Raw genomic sequence first — 21,958 nt, 5'->3', positions numbered from 1 at the left:
CAGCGGATAACAGGTTACCCCAGCACCATTTGTCACTCCTTTCTGATGCTGCGGTGGGCACACCTGAGGTCCTCATGCTCCCAGCAGCAGAGCAGCCCCTCTGTGGCTCCCTGGTGTGAAGTCTCCCCTGAGGCACACCTTTCTCCCAGGAACCTCTAACTGACTCGGGGACCCTCAGCTCCCTGGGGGCCCTACGGCAGGAGGGCTGTGTGTGTCAGCAGGGAGGTGGGTGTTGGGGCTTGTGAGCAGGCCTCTGCCCCAGGTTCCTTCTCAGGACGTATTCTGGCCCACAGGAAACAGGAACCCCGTGCCCTGGCTTACTTTAACAACATGGGAAAGTGGGGACTGGCTTCTTCCCTCACCAAAATTAGTTGGTTTGTGTGAGAGTAGAGCAAGTTCATTTTCTATGTATAGACTTGCTGCGCTTTGCACATGTTAGTCATTAGCTGCACTTGAAATATGGCTGTTGTCAGATGTTGAACTGACATGTTGCAATGGTTTCTCTCAATCATTTCCTTGCCTTTTTTTTTTTTTAGTGTGGTACATTCAATCAATCTGGAATTTAAGTTTTCTGTTTTTGTCAATGTTTTCTCTTGATCTTTTATATTATCATATATTTAGGGCTGTCTTCACATCCCACGTTTATCAGTATCCTTTTGCCTGTACTGCCTTGTGATTTCGATACGGTTTTCTTTTTAGAATTAGCTCCTTTTTTAACCTATTGGTGGTGTGTATGTGTAATGTGTGCATTTTTGTGTACTTTTGCTTTGAGGTAGACTTTGTATCTTAATTTTCTCTAAAGGTATAATTAGTTATACTAATGCCATATTACAGAATCCAATTTTTCCCCATAATTAGTTTCCTAATTTCCATGTCTGTAACGTGAACATGGATTTATATGCGTCGTCTCACTTTGTGGATCCAACATGCTTGTAATCTTCAGTCGCTGGTCCTTTGAGTCTACTTATCAGTAATTTACACTTAGCCTCATGTGAGTAAATGACAAACACAGACTGATACATAAGCCATAGCAATAAATCCCACCCAATACCATCTACCTTTTTCCCCAAAATCTTATCACAACTCTCTGTCTTGTAAAAAAATAATTTTCAGAACAAGGCATTTAATTCACTTTAATGAGGAAAATAAAGAAGATTCTATCATTTGGGAGCAAGGAATGTCCAGCTATGGCTGAAAGGTACACCCTGAGAATTAAATGATTTTAATGAACCCATTGAGGTTTATAAAGCTGTGTTAACCTAACATCAGGAAGGGCCACAAGATACAGGTACACATGTCCCTGTTCATTTTCCAGTGCAATTGTCCCAAGATGCTGTGTTATAAACATTCTCAGCGTCTGCAGTGCTGGAAGCATCTGTGGAATTGGGATTGCTCACCACAGTTCCCATAGAAGACAGACCAGTAGTGAAGCCGTGCATCTGCTGTGCACAGATATCTCTAATGTTAAAGCAAGATAGCTCATGACACGTCCCTGGTGGGTCCTCACTGCTCTGGTCCACATCAGTGTCCTTTCTGCAAAAGGGAGACTTGTTGAAGATAATGTGGAGACACCCACCCAGTCACCAAGATGCCACAGCTCATGCACGTGCTGCTGATAAGCTTCCCGGCCAAGGTGACTGCGTGGGCGTCTCCATACTCCACAGTAGTCAAGCTGCTGGTGGCCCACCGCCAGCAGATGGGGATACTGGTGAGACCGGACATGTGGTCATCTTTCTCCGCAGAGTAGATAAGCACAGAAAAGATGGAAATGGCCACAAACAGAAAGAGAAGCAGCGGCCCAACCTCATGGTAGCTGTGTCTTAGTGCGGCACCTAGAGATCAAAGTCCTACGTAGTGCCAGGCAAGCTTGAGAATTTGGAAAATTCTCATAAGCCTGAGGATCTCAACCACCTTGCCCATGTTCTCAATGTCCTCACTCTCTTCCTCCTTGGTGTCTACAGCCAAAGTGGCATAGAAGGGAATCATGAAGACGAGGTCCATTTATGTTCAGAGGATTTTTCCAGAATTTCTTTTGGCAGGGAGCAGCAACCAGCCGGATGGCAAAGTTCGCAGGTGAACCAAGTGATGCACGCGGTCTCCAAGCCTTCCAGCATGGGGTCATGCACTTCTCTGTCCTCATTCGGGAACTCTGATATACTGTGGACACACATAGCCACAATGGAGGCCAGCATCATGCTCACGGAGGAGATGGCAATGAGCTTGGCAGACAGGCAGGCAGTAGGCTGGGTTTCCCATTCGAATCCAGATCTTCTTCGGGAGCTGACCAAATCACCCCTTGTCAAACTTCTCCAGCTCCTTCTCAGACAAGACTCTTCAGAGGAGGAGCTGGTACTCTCGTCATTGCTCTTCTGGTCCCAGTCCTTCTCTGTGGTTTTCTTCCTTGCGTTCCTGGTAGCGCGCTTACTGCGGCAGAAACTGATGAAGAGCTCCTCGGTGCCCCAGTACTCCATCTCCTGCCAGAACAAAAACACGCTTTGTTCCTCTAATGACACTGCAGCTTCCCCGTGTAATAAAAATGCAGAACATATCTGAACAAGGAGGTGTTCCGATCAAAATAGTACTCTTAATTGGCCTCACTGTTGTCATCGCACGGCTCCAGAATGGCCTCTTCTGAGTGGCAGGTAAGCAGCTTTCTGAGTCTGGTGTGAGGAAACCGCAGGAGAGTGCTTTAGTCAACGCACTGCTTAAAAGCAACTCCCCCCCCCCCCGTGTAAATTGCCAAGTTCCTCCTCTTGTCCAGGGCGATGGAAAAACTCACCAAACACCACAGTGGATAGAGAAGGCAGGGAGCTGGACGGGAAGGGAGATGAGGAAGTTCACGCTGCACCCTTGTGGTGTAGATTTCACACTCTCTGCCCTCATTCTGTCCGGTGGAATGTCCATCATCATCCAAGAAGCTCTGCCCTTCTTCCCTCGCGGAATGTGCGGTGCACCTAGGCATTTAGTGGCCAAAAAGTAGAGAAGAATCCTGTTCTTTGGTTGTATCACCCAGAGCAATTGCTGGGAAATCACTCTCACAGATTTGGGTGAGATAGGATCCTCCACCGACGGGCTCCTTTGTCGTCTGCAGAACATCTGCAGAATCCTAAGTTTCCGCTGTTCCCCGCGTCTGCATTGTGGCATGCACTCCGCGGCGAACTGCTAGAGTCCAGGCGACTCAGGCTCGCGGAGCTCTCGATGCCGCTCGCCCGCGCTGCAGGGATCAGGCCTCGGCACACAGCCCCGCGCCTGCGGTGGCGGCGGCGCGAGAGCCAGGTGGCCCGCCCCGGTCTGTCCGTCCGTCCGTCCCTGCAGAATCCAATTTTTAATGTTTTCACTGAAATCGCACTGAGTTTATGGGTTAATTGACAAGCATTGGCATCTTTATAATTTTCCCATCTAGGCACGTTTATCCCAATCCCTCTTTCATTTAGTAAACCTTTCTTTATAATGATCTTTCCCATTTCTTTTGGGGTTTTATTCCCATGTATTTGTCTGGTTTTGCTCGCTTGTGAATAGGTATGGTCCTTATACCTTCTCTTACAATGCTATTCTACTTCGATTCCACCGTTCCTAGTCCATGTGCCAACACATTAGACATAACTGTGGTTTCTGCTGCTTTGGGAACAGCAATAAAAAAGGGGAATGATCAAGTGCTTCACCATAGTCACTCCTAAAGAGGAGGAAAAAGGAAAAGAATTAAGTCCTATTGTTCCACAAGTGCTCTTCCCCCCTCCTCCCCCAATTCTCCCTAAAGACCCTTTCCTTTTTTTCATTTTACTTTTGTATTCTCTTGCTCCCTCTCCCCTGGCAGTGGAGTAGTTCAAACTGGTTCTTCTGGTTTATTCAATCATGTTTTTTTAACCCTGGCAAGGTCTCCATTAAGTTTAGCCCTTGGTATTCTATTGTTCTTTGTTCTTGAATCTATGGATACGGGATGATTGGGAAGGAAGGAAGGGTAGTTTGATGGCTCAAGTTATGACCACAAATAAGTACTTTAAATAACCATGTCATGTGTCTCCCATTGAATAAATATTTGTATCTCACAAGGACCAATTGTCAATGTGTAAATATGTATCTAGAGTTCTGTATTTTCACTATCCAGACTTTTTAATTGGTTAGTAGATAGATTTGGTGACTTTCTAAACAGGGCAGCAGGGGCATGTGGAGGTAAGGGAAGTGATGGGCGGGGTTGGGAGGGGGTGGGGGGAGCAGTGGGGGGTGGGAAGTATGTTCCCACCAGCCTTCTCTCTCAGCCTCTTCTACCCTGTCACTTGGGCTGCCCCATGCCAGACCCCACACTTTTTGAAGCTTGTGCCTGTGGAAGTGAGAAACTAACCCCAATGCCCTGAGACTTTCCAATATCTGATCTGGTCATTTCTCATACCCACCCCCTCTAAGGTTCCGATCTAGGGATTGATTTGAGCCAGGAGACATGCCTGGCTGTGATTCCTTCTCTCTCCCTCCACAAAATTCCTCTCTGATGGACACTTCCTTTAGGTTCCAAGTTCTCACCACCTATAGCATCTAGCAAAGATCTATAGTCAGAGTATTCCAGGCCTGCTTCCTGATACATAATGAGAGCTTTTGGAATTTAGCAAAACTCTAAATTGATGGCTATGAGGTTCTTTTTCTTTTTTTTTCTTTTTTTAAATTTAAATTCAATTAGCCAACATATAGTACATCTTAACTCTCAGATGTAGTGTTCAACAATTATCAGTTGCGTATATAACACCCAGGGCTCATCACATCACGTGCCCTCCTTAATGCCCATCACCCAGTTACCCCATCCCCCCACCCACCTCCCTTCCAGCAACCTAGAGTTTAAAGTCTCTCATGGTTTTTCTCCCTCTCTGATGACTTTCCATTCAGTTTTCCCTCCCTTCCCCTAAGATCCTCTGTGCTGTTTCCTGTATTCCACATATGAGTGAAACCATATGATAATTGTCTTTCTCTGATTGACTTATTCCACTCAGCATGATACCCTCCAGTTTCATCCACATCGATGCAAATGGTAAATATTCATCCTTTCCGATGGCTGAGTAATATTAGATGGCTATGAGTTTTAAAAATTAGCTCTGATGGGGCGCCTGGGTGGCACAGCGGTTAAGCGTCTGCTTGGGCTCAGGGCGTGGTCCGGCGTTCTGGGATCGAGCCCCACATCGGGCTCCTGGGAGCCCGCTTCTTCCTCCCCCACCCCTCCTGCTTGTGTTCCCTCTTTTGCTGGCTGTCTCTCTGCCACATAAATAAATAAAAAAATCTTAAAAAAAAAAAGAATGGGGAGGGATGCAGGGGGCCAAGTGGGCAACCAGGACACTGCCCTCCCTATATGATTTGCCTCAGTCCTTGGGGGTTAGAACAAGAAACACTGTATGTGGAGTTAGGAAGCTCTACAAAGCATATATCGGGCATCTCACATAACATGATATCCACACGGCTGAGCAAAGATGGGTCAACCAGTTCTTTACTTTTCGTCTTAAATTTAATTTATTTTAAAAAATTAGTTACATCCTAATTGTTCAAAGTTCAAAAGATAACAAAGGGCATACGTTAAAAATCTTCTCACCTCTCTGTCACCACTACCAGTGCTCCCCCACCACAGACAATGTTACCAGTTTCTTGTGCACAATTCTAGGGAATTATATATATATATATATATATATATATATATATATATATATACACTCACACACATATAATAATCTTGTCAATCATTTGCTATCACTACATAAAAATGTTTTTTTAGTTTATAGCCAAATAGTATTTTGTTACATAAATATATCATAATTATGTAGTCAGTCCCCTATATGTGGATATTTAGTGTTTTATTCCCCATTTTTTCTTGATATTACAAATAATGATTCAATGCTTACACATATTTCCTTTTCTTCCCTTCTCCTTTTCCTCTTTTTATCTACCCAATTTTTGTTGATTAAGTTATATTTCTTAGTGTTTCCCTTTGTGTTACTGAATATACTTAGACCCTTATTGCCGGGTTTGTCCGCTTTAAGTGGTATCTTTTGACTGCAGCTACTAAGGATAAAAAAATCAACATATTTACATTACCTCACACCTTTTTCTTTCCTCTCCCAATTGCTGTTAATTATATCATTTCTCTTTCATCTGGGTTATCACCACTACATTTGTTCCATAACCATAATCACCACATTTGCTTTGGTCTTTGTCCTAAATTTACATAGACTTGACATTAATTGCTAGAGTTTTGCTATTGTTTCTTTCTTCCCTGTGTTTGTCATTTTTGCTTTCCTCTTTGTGATTCTCTTACATTTTCCCTGAGGCCTGACGGCTCATATTGTAGTTCATTCTTATCTTGCCATCCCTTTCTGGAGCTCCTGCTTAATTGCTTCATTAAAACTTTCTAATTCGTGGGGAAATATTTGGTGACAATTTTCATCTACTTTTTTTCAGATGAGTTTTCTTTATCTGCCATGAATTTTTCAGGTACTTTTTCTCTTTCCCTCTCTTACCTGTCTTTACCTATTGTGCCGTTCCATTTTGATTCCCCATCTTGGAGGGATATCAGATTTTATTGAACCAGTTCTTTTTTAGAAAGCCCATCAAAGACAAGCGTCAGAGTTGTTTTCCTTGATATGAAGAATTTTCCTTATGTCCCAAGTCATTAGACAGAGGTAGCTAAGAGGCTGTTGAATGTTCAGTCTCTCCTCTTCCTTGCTGCTTGTGGGAAGACTCATCTCCAATGCTACCTTGGGGACAGATTACTTCTTGCAAATTAACCTGTCCCTGTTATTTCTTATTTTGCCCATTTATCTGTGCTTCTTACTATGGTTCTTCTGCTCCGTGGTGGCTCTTGTTGTCAATTTGTGCATGCTTCTTAAACTTTAAGAAATATACAAATTTATTAAGAGGATATTTCTCACATTAAGTGTTCTTACTACAATAAAAAAAAGAAAGAAATATACAAACCATCTCTCCCCTTTCTGAAATTCAGTATTATCTAGTGGCTGACTTGAGAATGTAGAAACGCAACTAGAGATTTCCTGGAAAATTAACTGAACAGACTGTCAAGCATAAAACCAATTTAAATTAATGGAGACGCTGTCTGTGAAGGAGTTAGAGCTCAGTATACTCCCAGGCTTGGTTTTGACAAAGTCTCTAGTCAGGCCGAGAAAGGCGAACAACCCCATGTTTTCTGTCAGCCTTTCTGAGCTTTCTTACTACACGGCACAGGGGGCAAAGAAACATACACCACAGTTTCTTCCTGTCCTGGCAGCTGAGCTCATGCTTATTAAGAGAAAAACGGGTAACACAAAAGATGCTTAAATCACATCCTATTGCATCTTTAGTTGAAGTGGCTTTTCATCACTAATTTTCTTGGCATTCATCACACTCCACTGTATTTTTTGTTCTCTTTGCCTGTATTCCCCACTACATGGTAAGCTCTATGAACACAAGAATGGTGACTGTTTTGTTTACTATTGAATCTCCATCTGCCTCACACATAATTAGTGCTCAGTGCCTACTCAATTTGATTGTGTAGCATTAAAGCTGCAATTCTGATTTTGGACAGGAGCTTGTGCTTATCTATTTATTTTTGAAATATTTTCAATAAAAAAGCATTAGGTTTGCCAAGATAAATTTGTTTTAAAAATGAATTAAACATTTACCATATGATCTTAATTAATTTTTAAAATGCAGAAGCATCAAAAAACCCAGAATGTAACATACTCCATATCTTGAGGTCTTGCTCTCAGGTCTCTTCTCTTTTCAGGAAACTCATCCACTGCTATGGCTTCAATTATCACCTATATGTTGATGACTCATAAGTCAATATGTCCTGAGTTTCATGATTAATTTATTTAATGCCTACAGATTGCATATCCTGCAGCTTTTTCATGTTCAACATGTTTGAAATTGGAGCCATCATTCTCCAGTTGCATATGAAAACATTTCCCCCTTTTGTCTTCTCTGTCTCCGCGGATACAACCACAATCCACCCAGTTGCCCCTGCCAAAACCTAGTTATTCCTGACTTCTTCCTTCTCCCTCATCCTGTATTGCTAGCTTGTCTCAAAGTCTCATTGATTCCACTTCATTATTGGTTTTCTATAAACATTAATATTTCTCAGACCAATACCTACATATGATAACAGTACAATTAGTACAGAATTTATGATGAAAATGAATAATTTCCCCTCCCGTTCTTCCCTAGACATAGTACCACTCTCTAGAGTCCAGGGGCAATCTTTTTTAACTTTTCTGATTTTAGCTCCTTCTGTCACTGTGGTTTTCAACCAGGGTAATTTTGTACCCCCCAGGGCTAATTTGTCAGTGTCTGGAGACATTTTTGGTTGTCACAACTTAGGACAAGGGCGCTACTGACATCTTGTGGATAAAGGCCAGGGATCCTGCAATGCACGGGACAGTCTCCAGCCCAAAATGTTAGTAGCGCCAAGACTGAGAACTATTCTTGTGGTTATCTTCAAAATGCCAAAAATACACTTGTACCTCTAATGACCTTCCCTACAAAAATAGGACACTGAAGTTCATTTATTTCATAATTCTTTCTCCCCCTCTCTTATTCCTAATGTTTACAGTATTGTTAGTAATCCTAGTTTAATCATACAGTCAACAACTATTTATTGAGCACCATGTGTGCCAGGCACTATTCCAAGCATTCGGAGTTTGGTAGCAAGCAAGACAGAGATAGCAGTTATGAAGCTTGCTTTCTGAAGGAGGAAATAGGCCATGAAATAAATTAAAATAAAGAAAGTAGCTAAATGTAACTTTAAATGATGTTCATAAACATTAATTTTTTTCTTAAACTTCCACCAGGATTTGTTCACTTCTCACTTCATAGAATGAGGATGCCAGCTCTATTGTCCTTTCTTCTTTTATCATCTTCTACAAACCGAGTTCTGCCAACTGTATTGTATTAAGTCTTTTGCCTACTTGAAATAGCATCCCCAAAGTGATATGTGAGTCATTTTCTAAAACTATACAAAATAGATTTGAGTATTAGGACACTATGTGGCTCAGCAACGAGCATCATTTTATACAGTTGTAACCAACTAAATTCTGTTCATGATTTTCAACTTCTGGAGTTGAAAGCAGAAAACTTTACTGGGAGACTCAGTTGTTATAGAACATAATGTAAAAGTAAACTGGAACTTACTATGTAGATATGGGTGATTAGATAGATAGATAGATAGATAGATAGATAGATGATAGATAGATAAATAGACATAGACATACGGTATATAATGAAGAAATATGAGCAGCATTCCTTCCATTAGAAGAGCAAACTCCTCTTGCTTTCAAGACGCCATGAAGGCATCGCTTTGATGATGACACCAACTGACTCCCTCAGGTGCTTTCACAAGTTAAACCTAGATCTTTTGTGGGATGTTAGAGGGTTGCTTCTATATCCATTTGGTCACTTCCGACTGTTCTGAGAGCCACGCAGCCATGGTCTACTTATCTCCTGTCTTCTGGTGTGGTTGAAGTAGGTGTAAGTTTTATCATGGTACCAATGCAGCTTACCCTGGGGATATTTACTTAATAACTTAGGAGCTAGTTCAAACCTGCCCATCTTATCTGGAATGGTCAGATCCCAGAGACATCTGGGATTAGCTTTTGATTTAACACAGCCCACTATAGTTTCTTAGAAATGTTCTGGAATCCAAAGTAAAGGCTCTTGAGTCACTTAAGGGATACTGTTCTTAGATTCGAGATTCAATAAATTCTTTTTCTTTACACACCGTCAAGTGCTGAACTCTATCTTAATTTGTTGCATATTTGGAGCAAGTAGACATATTTCTTTTGTATATCTATTGTCTATTACTATGTAAAAAAACCACTTCAAAACTCAGTAGCTTAAAACAGCCATCTTACGCACTCATTATTTTGTGGATCAGGAATCTGCACTGGGCTTAACTAGTGGTTCTTCTGCCAGTCTTGCCTGAGGTTATTCATGTGGCTGAAGCCAGCTGGCAGATAAGCTGGGGGCTGATTTTCCTGTAGCTAAGGTAGCTAGATAAAGGAATAAAACTAGAAGATGCCCAGTTAAATTTGAATTTCAAATAATTAATAATTGTTTTAGTATAAGTTTGTTCCATGAAATGTTTGGGGCACACTTATTTTGAAAAATATTTTAAGCTCATCTGAAATTCAAATTTAACTGGGAGTCCTCTCTTTTATCTGGCAAATCTTCATAGGCGTACTCATTTGAAACAGTTCATGTCTATTCTGCATGTTTTTTTCCTCCAGCAGGTTAGCTTGGGCTTCCACACATGGTGGTTTCAGAGTAGGAAGAGTGCAAGCCCCATGGAAAATGCACTGTTCAAACCTCTTCATGGGTCATGTTTGCTTATGTTCAAACTGCCCAAAAAAATTCACATGGCCAGGTCCAGAGTGAATGTGGGAAGGACTACACAATAGTATGGATACAAGAAGGCATGGTTCATTGGGAACCATTACTATAAGATTTTCTTAGAAGTTCTGCTCATTGTTTTTCCTCTCTTATTTGCCTCTAATTTTTCTAACCTCTCAACTGATTTTACCAAGTCCCCTTTTGTTCATGAGTTCACCCACTACCTCAAATCCTCTGCCATTTTGTTCCACTTTGGTCTGGTCAACCAAGTGTGCTGTTTAGCTGTTATCTTAAAACTAACCTTTATTGCTTTCCCGAGTTTGGTTCACCATTTCCTTGACTCTGTATTTCCCTTTGACTTGAGTACTACCTTGTTTAGTTGGAGGACATGTTCAAATAACTCCTAAGAGAAGGTCCACAGGAGATAAACTTCCTGAGTACTTTCAGTCTTAAAAACATCTTTATTGTCTCCACATAACTACTTGATAGTGTGTTTAGAGATAGAATAACAGAGAAAAGCATATTTTCTAAGGATTTAAAGGCATTTATTCATTGACATTGATCATCCAGTGTTATGAATAAGAAGTCTGATGCCAATATGATTTTTAGATGATTTTCCCCCTACCCTTGAAAGATTTTAGGGTCTCCTTTTAATCTTTATTATTCTAAAATTACTTGAGGATGTGCCTTGGTAAGGGTCTTTTTAAAAAAGATTTTATTTATTTATTTGAGAGAGAGAGCATGAAAAGGGGGGAGCAGAGGGAGAGGGAAAATCAGACTCCCAGCTGAGCAGGGAGCCCGACACAGGGTTCCACACGGGGTTTGATCCCAGGACCCTGGGAACATGACCTGAGCCAAAGGCAGACACTTAACTGAATGAGCCACCCAGGCACCCCTGTGAAGGTCTTTTCTTATTGGTTGTATTGGGCAAATAATGCACTTTTCTTTGTAATTAAAAGAAGAGATACAGAGAAAAATGAGATTATATGTATATATCATCCATAATTTATAAACACTAACACTGTCTTGTATTTGTTTAATATCTTTGTATTAACAGATCAAAGTAAGTTACATATGCTGTTAGAGTCACACTTTCTTCCATCCCTTCCCAGAGGTGATTGATATTGTAAAATTGATGTGCATCTTTCAGTACCCATTTTAAATTATTCTGGAAATATATCCATCCAAAATAATATATAGCATTGTTTCATATGCTTAAAATTATATAAATGGCATTACCCATATATTTCTACAAATTGCTTATTTCACACATTAGGTTTCTGAAAATTGTTTAGACTGATATATAGAGATCTAGCTCACTCATTTTGACTGCTTTATAAATTCTCTTATAAAAATATAGGATAGATTACTTATTCAAAAACCTACGCAGCAAACATCAACCTTACTGCTGAAACATCGACCATTAAAATGGGAAACAAGACAAGTATGCACTGTATCATCAGTACTGTTGTTCGGGAGGTCTTCGACAGTGCAATGAGATAAAAAGAAATGAGCTATAAAATATTGAACAGGAAGAGATAAAACTGTCATAATTCGTAAACTATGTATATCTACTTAAAAGTCAGAAAGAAGAAAAATAAGAAAACTAATAAGAGAGTTCACAAAAATGACTGTAGAATGACAACGCTACATCAGGAATTTTATACAAATCAACAGTAATTGTTCTTTATTAAATTTTAGAATGAAAATACATATATGTACAAAATTCAAAAGAAACAAGAAAACAGAAAAAAAATGATCCTCTTAGTGACTTTTTCCCATGCAAGCCCAATATATCTGTCAGGAGGTAGAAACTGCTGTGCCATTCTGTGTGTATTCTTACAAAGAGAATTTATACAATCTCAGAAAATGTAAAATCGTATAATGATGCAATAACGCAGATGATGTTTATGAAGATACACACAGTGCACTTTATTCAACTTGTTTTTCTCTCACACAAACCAACTAATTTTGGTGAGGGAAGAAGCCAGTCCCCACTTTCCCATGTTGTTAAAGTAAGCCAGGGCACGGGGTTCCTGTTTCCTGTGGGCCAGAATACGTCCTGAGAAGGAACCTGGGGCAGAGGCCTGCTCACAAGCCCCAACACCCACCTCCCTGCTGACACACACAGCCCTCCTGCCGTAGGGCCCCCAGGGAGCTGAGGGTCCCCGAGTCAGTTAGAGGTTCCTGGGAGAAAGGTGTGCCTCAGGGGAGACTTCACACCAGGGAGCCACAGAGGGGCTGCTCTGCTGCTGGGAGCATGAGGACCTCAGGTGTGCCCACCGCAGCATCAGAAAGGAGTGACAAATGGTGCTGGGGTAACCTGTTATCCGCTGGGGGGAAGAAGCAAAGTTGGATCCCACCTCCCACCTTGCACAAAGGTAAACTCCAAGTAGACCTGTGAGACAAGCCTTTCAGTGGAAATGAGCAAACCATACAGGAGATGCTTTCTGTGATCCGGCCTGGGGGAGGACATCCTAAGCCACACACAAAAACAAGAGGCAATAAGGGGAAAGGAGCCTGCCCTCAGGGCAAACAGGAGGCCAGGAGCAAAGAGAGGAGGGAAGTAGCAGAGTGTGAGGTGATGCCTGCAGCCTGTGTAGCAGACAAGGGATTGGCCAATCTTCTGCAGGCCTGTGCCGGAATGTGTGAGAAACCCCTCTGCCTCTTAGACCATCTAGGGGGAGGGGGGCAGCAGAAGGGAGCCTGGGGCCAGCCCTGGCCACAGCTGACAAACCCTAAGCTGAATGGAGCTGCGGCGCCTTACAGACTGACCTGGTGCGGGCCCTGCCTATCTGTGGGTGGCGCATCAAAGTGAGGGGTTGGTGGAGGAGACTGCTTGGAGCCTGGCACGTGGGGTCCCGGTGAGGAGGCAGAGTCTGGGACTGGCTGCATGGGCTGGGAAGCCTGATGTCTGCCACCTCCTGTGTGTGCACTTCAGGGGGCGGGGAGCAGGGAGGTCAGATCCCAGGATCCCCAGGAGAGGTAGCAAGCGGAGGGGGGGGGGGCGCTGGGAGTTAGTGTGCAGCCCATACCTACAGGGCCCCAGTGTAGGCGTCATCAGAAGACGGTTAAGAAGCAAGACCAGGCCTTTTGTGCGGTTGGAAGGCGGTCTGTGGGGACGGTCCCCCAGATGTACCCAAGAGGCAGGCTCGGCTGGGGCGGGCCCATCAAGGCAGGGCACTTCCCCACAGAGCGTGACAAGCTGCAGCTCTGATGCCCTTGTCAAATGTTTACCACGGGGAAGCCCAGGAAGAATCTGTTCCGTGTAGCTGGCAGGTGGGCAAGCTTGGTGCTTGGTGGTCCCCTGCTCCTCCATTCTGAATTAGGTATGGGGGGGGCGCACCATGGCCTTCCTGGCGCTGACAGCCTCTGAAGGTCTTCATCAGGCCCTGACTGCAGGCATGCTCCCGAATCCCCTCCACTGGCCCTAGGGCTCCTGCCCTGGCACGGCCACCAGTCAGGGGACGAAGGGCAGGCCAGGGGCCCGAGCTACCAGACTCGGGAGGTGTTTGGGGGAGAGCAGTGCCGGCAGATGCACAGGAGGCCCTTGCCTTGGGCCAGGACCCCACCCTGGAGACCCTCGGACGCCCACAGGCTTCCCTGTGACAGACAGCGGCTCAGGAGACCAGCAGGACGTCTCCAAGACCCTCCCTGTGACAGAAGTCAGCTGTGGCCTGAAAGGGCCAAGGGCCTGCCTTGGAGACGGGGGACAACTGCCTGTGGCAGCGCTCGAATGGGGGTTTGGCAGAGCGCAGAGCAGTGGGGAGGTGCCTGTTAGTTTGGGACCCCGAGCCAGGAGGAAGGAGAAGATCTTCTGCCTTTTGCTGAGCTTCGAGAGGCTGAGCGTGAAGAGGTGTCGCTGAAGACAGCATTGGCCAAGCAGGATCCGTCGGGACAAGTGGGTGTGGGAGCTGTCTGCAGGGCTCTCCTACGCGGGAAACATTGCCCAGCCCCCCTGAGGCTGGCTTGGGAGAAAGGGCTGGTCACATTAGCAAGTCTTAGGAATCCTGACAGGGCCCAGCAGCCAGCAGAGGAAGCCCGGGTTGGGGGCGGGTGCGGGGGAGGGCGTGCCCCTCTGTGTGTGTGTGTGTGTGTGTGTGTGTGTGTGTGTGTGAGTGAAAGTGAGCCCTGCCGGGCGTGTGTTGTCACAGCAAGCACAAGTCACATGCTGGCCATCCAAGGTGCCAGTGCCTGCGGAGAGGCAGTGTCCCCACTGCAGGTTGGAAGATTCCCCAGAGATGGTCCTCGGACCTGGCGGGCACCCATACCTGCTAGTCAGCCCGAAGGGTGGGGGGTGGGTACAAGCGGAAGACATGTAATCCACCTGCCACCCAAACCCCGGGAGAAAGGAGGAACAAGTAAAACGATGGTCTGTGTGGAGGAGAGCAGCCAGAAGGCAGAGCAGGCACAGAGTGCTGATGCCCAGGGCACGGTGGCCCAGAGCAGCACCCCAGGGAGACCAGGAGAGGGCACCAGGCACAGAGGCGGCACTGCCCAAGGGAAGCTTCCTGTTGCCTGTGTTGTGGGCCAGGCCTTAGGGGAAGAGGACCATTGCCCGACACATCAAAAACACGCAGGGGAGCTGGCTTCGGTGATGCAGGGGCCAAGGGTTGCTGGGAGGGCTGTGGCGGTGTGGAGAGGGGCGGCCGCATGAGTCGTCCAGATCCACGGAGTGGTTCCCTGCACAGGGCTGGGTTCCCCCTTTCCTCCAGGGCGTGCCGGCAGCTCCGATGGGGGGGTGACAGACATGTCTCTCCCGACAGGCTGGCCATAGCCCTGCCAGGCACCCACCCCAGCGTCTGCCCTGCCACCCTGACGGCGAGTTCGTGGAGGGCTCCACTGGCCCCTTCTTGGATGTCACCGAACGGACCGGGGAGAGGGCAGAAAGGAGGTTCCCCCAAAGGAAGAGGGGGCCAAGCCTTCTCTCTCTGCCAGGATTTTGGGCTTGGGGTCCCAAGGAAGGGAGTGGGCCTGGAAGTAGGTTTCCCGGCCACGTCGCAGGAGAGAGCTCTGCACCACGTGGGCACGCAGCGAGCGGCACCCACCGTTGCCACACTTGTGCATTAAATGCGCGGGGATGGCTTGCCAAGTGGTCCCCAAGGATGTGTAGACAGACCCCAAGGATACTGACCTTCGTGCCCAGGCTGGCAGTCAGGGGCAAACAGCTTCATCGAGGGATTTCTCTGCTCCTGGTGCCAGGCACTGTGCCACTTGCTTCACACGTGCCGTGTCCTGCAGTCCTAATTCCACGAGCCCCCCTCTGCTCCCTGGCCCCCAGCCCCTTCTGGAGGCTTATCCTGAGCCCTCCAGCCCACCTCTACCCCTGCCTCCTGCGAGCACTGGTGAGCGCGCCCCAGTCAGGGAGCTAAGGCCCCAGTCACCTAGCCCTGGTCGCCTGTCTTTGTCTTCCTCTGCATGTGGACTGTCAACGCAAGGACGAGTTCCATGTCTCGTTCTTGCCAATCAAAGCACACGACTTTATTGATGATACATACAAATGGAGGTTAAGTCAGCACAGCACAGAGAAGGGGAGAGTCCTCTTTGGAGGCATGGGTTCACCAGCCACCAGCTCGCATAGCAGAAGGAGTAGATGGGAAAGAATTCAACCTAAGCGGCAACGGATGCGTTTTCAGCACGAGCCCCGACACGTGCCTGGTCTCCACAAAATGGTCCAGCTCGGACAGGGAGACCACCACAGGCAAGGCCTCCCTCCCGATGCTCTCATAGGAAGTTCTGTAGCCACAGCTGGCGGCTGAAAGGATCCCTTTAGCACAGGAGGAAGGCCGCAAGGGAGTGATTGACAATGCACGCTGCCCGCAGACTGCAAAATCCAGAAGTTACTCAGAGCTCTGGGGGGACCCCTGCCTGGCCCAGAAGAGTGTGGTCCTCGATGTAGCAAGTGTAACTTCCACCCCGTGGTGGGGTGACTGGCTAAGGCTGGATCTTCCGCAGCACCCACGGCAGATTCTTTGAACGAGAACACGAGCGTGTGTTCGCCAGAGGGGTTTGGGTGGATTCGGCTCTGTTCCGTTCGAGATGGCCATTTAAGAGGCCAGGGTGTCGGGCAGAACCTGTGCGTTTCCGTTCCTGATCGAGAGGGACATGAGTGAGAGCAGCATTGGGGCACCCAGCAATTCCCCAGCCAAGACCGGCTTTTCAGACAAACCCATCAACAGTTTCAAAACCTGAACCTCAGCACATCCACTTCCCTCGGATAGCAAAGGGAACTTCAAGTCTGAAACGGACTTGGCAAGCATGTTATTAATAACTGTCATGCCTATTAACAAATCTAATCCGGCCCGCTGCAGAAACGAGTTGCAGCAATGTGACACAGTCTCCCGACACACTTCATTGATGTACATCTTAATCTGGCCCTGATTTTCAACCCTTGCGTTCAAGTTATCCAGAGCACAGAGAGCCATCTCCTTAATAGCAGGGCCGGGAGTGGGGATCGTGTTTCTAACAATGGAGAGGCTGGCCAAATGACTATTGATATCATGGCTAAATGAAAAACCAGCATCCTTGGGCTGAGCAAACCACATTTTCCCCTGAATGAAAGGACACTTAGAGAGGTCAAGTACACACCTGAAATTTCTAAAGCTTTGAGTGCTCCAAGTATTTTTATGTTCATAGGGGAATGTGCGCTGTTTTACTGGGTGTGTTCGGTTGGCCTTGCCCCCACCTGAGGGCCTGTCCTCGGTGCCACCAGGGGCCCCAGGTTCAGTCCAGTCCCCATCCTCACTCCAGGGCCGAGCCATAGTTGTGAAATCAAACCAAAACTCAGGTTCCTCCTCATCCAGCTCCTGGTCATCGTCCCATTCCTCTTCCTCCTCCTCCAACTTGTCACTGTCATCTCTTCCTATGGTTAGTTTGTAAACACAGTAGCAGGCACCAGCCCCAATCATCAGTCCTGCAGCCATCCACCCTACTTCCCGAGCCCGGCCCATGCTCAAGCCCGTGCCAGCCTTGGGACAGGACAGGAGAGGGCCTTGTTCCACCTGACTGAGGAGGCTTCTCAGGGCCAGGGTGAGGAATGGTGGGGCGTAGTCCTCTTCAGCCTCTCCTGGGCTCCTGTAGCTTGTGATGAATCTATGGGTGCAAAATGGTATCAGGGCCTTGTGCTGTGTCTGAGTTTGTGCCTCACTACACAAACAGAGTGGAGTTTGAGTTCTGGTTGAGAGAGGTGGATTATTAGGAAACTATTTATTTGTTCCTTTTTGTCATCCTCTATCTATCCTCAGGACCCACCATTTCTCTTCCAGGCCCTACAGAAAAGGGCAGGGGATGGGGCTGTGCTATGATAGCCAGGAGGGTGACAAGGAAAAGCAAACATGCTTCCTCCACCACCAACCCCTCCCCCAAAGCTTCACAGGCAGGTTTCTCCCACCAAACCAATTTACCAAAATCAGGTAAATTTCTTCTTCTTCCCTCGTCTTCTGTTGTCAGTGCTCCTTCCAGGGAGATTGATGGACAGTCTGGCAGAAGGTCGGAAACACAGATAGCTGGCTTTGGAGAACTGAAAGTGTTGTGGATGGATCAGCACTGAGAAGACGGGTCCTAATACCCGCTTTCCTGCATTTCCAGCCTTTGACTTCAAAATATCTCTCCCACCTTCCCGACTTTCCACACGCGGGTTTCCCCCCTCCTCCCTCGTTATCGTCCGCCATTTCCCCAGCAAAGGCCGCCACACCCCTTTCCCTGCGCCGAAATGGGAGGGGGTGTGGAGAAAGAAGGGGCCAGGAGAGGGCGACTCGGACCCGGCCCGCGCAGATCCCAGCCCTTCCTCCTCCGCCACCCCCAGCGCCACCCCCAGCCAGGGTCCAGGGCTCATCCCACCTTCACACGGACCTGCACGGTCCCAAGGCAGTTCGCTCCTTCCCTCGGCACGACTTTTGAGGCGACCTATAGGCCAACAGACCTACAAACCTGCAAACAGGCAGGGAACCGAGGGGACGGAGTGCTTGGTGGACGGAGCAGGACTCGGGACACGAGTACCCTGACTGTGGCACCTTTCTTCGGAGTCTCTGGCCACCGCCATTCACTCCCCTCACCCGCGCCCGAAGTCCGCCGGTTCTCTCTACTAAATGGGCACTAGGGAGGGGGGGCGGCGGTATTTAGAAATTAGGCGGGAAGGGGACACAGCCCGGATCAGCCCGAACCTGGATCCGGGGCGCCCTTGGCCCTCTCCTGTCCCCACCCGCCTCTAAGCAGCGCCCAGGCTCGTACCGACCTCGCGGTCCGGGGCTAGTTTCCTTCTTCCTTCGCACGCCTGCAGAGTAATAGGGGGCTGGTACCCAGACGGAGGCGACTAGCAGGACTTCTGCTCTAGGCAGCTCTTGGTCACGTGACGACCACGTCACCAGTGAGCTCTGGCCCCCAATTTCCACTCCCACAAGCAGTGCGGCAGGCGCCAGCCTGCCCCGTACCTCCCCCCTTCGCACTGGGCCCTGTCACTCTTTTCCTCTATAACAATACCATTAAGCCAGAAGTGGCCGTGGCTCTCTGTGTTTGAATTTGCCTTTCTCTAAGTAGACCAAGGGGCCGCATCTCTTCGTGGGTCTGCTGTTACTTCTACTTCTTCTGGGGGAAATTTCTTATCCTTTCCTTGGCTCTGAAACGCCTGCCCCCCCCCATTCCTTAATTTCTACCCCTTCGCACATCCAGTCTCTGCACCAAACTTGGGGCTGGGAGGTGGCATAAAAGGAAGCTCAATTAGTAGTGAGGTTTTTATTAATATTTTTCATATATTTATGTTCTATTTCATCCTTCCTTTTTTATTGACTCAAGCCAGACTACTCTGTAACCAGAAAATATAATAAATCAATTTCACTTGGAGAAAAAAGAATTCGAGTTATGTACATATGTTGTGTGCATACATATATATATGTATGTCATAAACAAGATTTCCCAGTTAATAGAGAGGCCTCATTGATTTGGTTAAATTAATTTGTACCCTGATGAAAATGTTTTCTGCTGACTACACAGGAAATAGCAGCTTTCAAACAGCATATTAAAATTTAAAAACATATCCTTACAAACAAAACCAGTGTGCTTTCAGATGATTTATAAATTGGTGGATAAAATGAATCTATGGTGAGGTGGTCAGTGTTTTAATCGTGGCCATTTTTGATAAGTGAATCACTATCCCTTTCTTATTCCTGGCTGAACTCGTAGTATTAAGTGTCAGATGGGTGAGAACTTCATAAAAGATTGCTGGATGGCTTTCACTCTGGCTTCAAAGGACAGACTTTATGCAGACCCTAAATTCAGATGAATCTTACCGTTCAGGTGAACTTCAGTAACTTCTTATGTTAGAACTTAGTAACTTCTCATGTTAGCCTGTCTTTCATTCAAAAGTCTTTATTTAAAATCTATTCTGAAGTTTCATGGTGTAACTCAGAAATAATCCATAAATTAGAGTTGTCCCTGTTATCCCACTCATGGAAATGAGGCTTAGCAGGTGGAATTTTCATTTAATCGTGCCACGGGGGGGGGGGGGGCTGTCTCCAGGATCTGTGCTCACGTCCTGTATGTCTGTCACCCTAGCAGCAGCTAGTGCTCACCATCTTCCAGGGGCGACAGCGCTGAGGGTCTGTGGGTGACTGTGAATCACTGCACCACCCCTGAAATCTGTGTCATTCTTCCCTCACAGAAAGCGTAGTTTGCAGGATGCCAAGCAGTCAGCACCAGCTGAGAGAGGCCTTTTCACTCCCTGCCTTGTGTTACAATTTCACTGCAGCACCCATACAAGCCCCTCAGAATAATCCCAGAACTCAGGGACAAAGTATGCAGGAGTTAGTCCCCAGACATTCAGCTGTCCCTGCTGGGGAGTCATACTCTAAATATAGACCCTTCAGGCAGCCTCTTTCTTAGAACGGTGAAATATGACACTCCAGCAGGAAGCTCCCCCTGTGAGGGGCCCCTGTGTGGGGGAGGCCCTTTCAGGAGGTGAGCCAGGGAGCCCAGAGTGCGTTGCTGGTGAATATTCAGAAGTCAAGAACACATCACAACTTTCTGGTCTTCCTCCAAAGTTCTATAGTCCAAACTCCTTCAGCAGGTTTACCCCCCTTTTCTCTAAAAACGCTTACCACATTTGTTCTGCATCATCTCTTTCTACTGTTCTTTTTGTCTCCCTTTACTTTCTTCTCCTAGACAAGCGAATTCTGTTTATGAAGCTTTACTAACAAATCTCACTGTCCATCATTCAATTTTTGGCTGCTAAGTAATTATATAAGTGGCTTTTGTTTGTTTTGAATATATACATTAGAAAGAACTAAGGAATATGTAAAGCTTAACTAAGCTTCAAGGACAAAAGCGCCACTCTTCCTTCTCCTTACTAGTATAAAATATCACCCTCCCCCACTTTGGTATGTTTTCCGGTTATTCCAATGTGTAACTCCCCGACCACCATTTTCCCAGTCTGTCAGACTTTTTCCCTGTCAGACCTTTCCCGTTTGAATCCACTCCCTCTCTAAAATGTCCTATACTCCAGGGGAATGATAACCTTTTCAATTTCTCTTCTTTGTCATTTAGATCCACAATTTTGACCGGGGAACCTAGAAACTAGCATTTAAAATCTGGTTTGCTCTCCATTATACACCCATCACCATGTTATTTGCCTGACATACTGTTTCAAAAGCCAAAAAGGAAAATCCTTAAGCAATTCCTCAGACAAGCCTGTTAAAAGTTCCTGAGCCTGCAGAAGGCTATGTGAAGCCACTGCTGAAAGGAACCTTTTGGCTCCAATTGGTGTGTGGTCCCAGGTGATGGGTGTCTTAGAGAGTGCCCCCAAACAAAAAAGGACCGGCAGACGCTAACACTAATAGGATTATAGAGAGTGAGAAAAAATATAGAGAGAAGATTTTTATTTTAAAAAGCTATATTACTTTTTGTATTATGTTATTTGTTTTTGTGTTGTGTTTTAGTTTATTTTGTTTGGTTGCAGGCAACAGAACCCAAACCTGGTTTAATTGAAACAATGAGGGAGTGTTGCAGACCAAGGTCAGCTTTGAGGGGGATAGGTGGGAGGAATTCACAGACAGTCTCTTCAGGATGCCATCGTTCAGTTGTTTTTTTAAATCTGTATTCAAGATTTAAATTTTAGTAAGAGAGGATTGAATTGGTCTCTTTGGGGCACAATGCCCACCCTTTTGCTGGGCGGAAGGAAGGGGGTCTGTAAAATGTAAAATGTACTTCTTTTCTTTTCGCAGAGAGAAACATAAATTTTTTTCTCTGTGGTTGGTTTGCTGTAGCCTTTTAATGACTTTGGATGTGAACCCATTGTCCAGCTACGAATGAGGTGCTGGGGGCCTATGTGCCACAAAATGTCTTAGCTGTGATTTTCACATTCACTGAACATCAGAGAGGTACGGTTCAGAAATGGTGATGCACAGGATTGTATTCTAAGCCAAAGTTACCCGGCTTTCCTGACAGGATTCCACAGGGTTTTATTTATGGTTCAGCCTCTTGCCCTCATTGTTGCATGATCAACCCCTGAGTTTATCTGAAAGCAGAGGTCTGTACCAAGAAAAGACCGCCGTTCATAGAGACTTATATAAATAAATCTGGGTCTGAACGCCGGAACCCGTGCATCTCTGCATTCCCT

At 46.2% G+C, this 21,958-nt stretch overlaps 1 protein-coding gene and 1 pseudogene across 8 annotated transcripts; both read right to left on the bottom strand.

The window, feature by feature from the left end:
- Window positions 1–1,304: 1,304 nt before the first annotated feature.
- Window positions 1,305–13,669, bottom strand: LOC123794080 (delayed-rectifier potassium channel regulatory subunit KCNS3-like; annotated as a pseudogene).
- Window positions 13,670–15,806: 2,137 nt separating this feature from the next.
- Window positions 15,807–18,705, bottom strand: ARMCX6 (armadillo repeat containing X-linked 6). 8 transcript variants are annotated; one of them, XR_015723275.1, is made up of 5 exons: window positions 18,584–18,694; window positions 18,190–18,279; window positions 17,754–17,869; window positions 17,352–17,442; window positions 15,807–16,440 (listed from the first exon to the last, which is right to left on the bottom strand). XR_015723275.1 is itself a non-coding variant. In XM_045800299.2 (4 exons), the coding sequence occupies exon 4, from the start codon at window positions 17,298–17,300 to the stop codon at window positions 16,398–16,400; it is 903 nt and encodes a 300-aa protein (XP_045656255.2). In that variant the 5' UTR covers window positions 17,301–17,442; window positions 17,754–17,869; window positions 18,190–18,444; window positions 18,584–18,700; the 3' UTR covers window positions 15,807–16,397. The 8 variants fall into 8 exon arrangements, 7 of the variants coding, with proteins under 7 accessions (XP_045656255.2, XP_045656258.2, XP_045656256.2 ...); XM_045800299.2 differs by having other exon boundaries at window positions 15,807–17,442; window positions 18,190–18,444; window positions 18,584–18,700; XM_045800302.2 differs by having other exon boundaries at window positions 15,807–17,442; window positions 18,202–18,444; window positions 18,584–18,700.
- Between the last annotated feature and the right edge of the window lie 3,253 nt (window positions 18,706–21,958).

The sequence above is a fragment of the Ursus americanus genome, chromosome X, assembly GCF_024610735.1.
Source record: "Ursus americanus isolate L20-20 chromosome X, mUrsAme1.1.p, whole genome shotgun sequence".
In the NCBI taxonomy this organism is placed as follows: domain Eukaryota; kingdom Metazoa; phylum Chordata; class Mammalia; order Carnivora; family Ursidae; genus Ursus; species Ursus americanus.
Note: the sequence above shows the minus strand (reverse complement) of the source record. Positions and strands in the feature narration are given on the sequence as shown.

Coding starts and splice junctions, on each gene's coding strand:
- ARMCX6 (XM_045800304.2), bottom strand. CDS start 17,300: ATGGGCCGGGCTCGGGAAGTAGGGTGGATGGCTGCAGGACTGATGATT.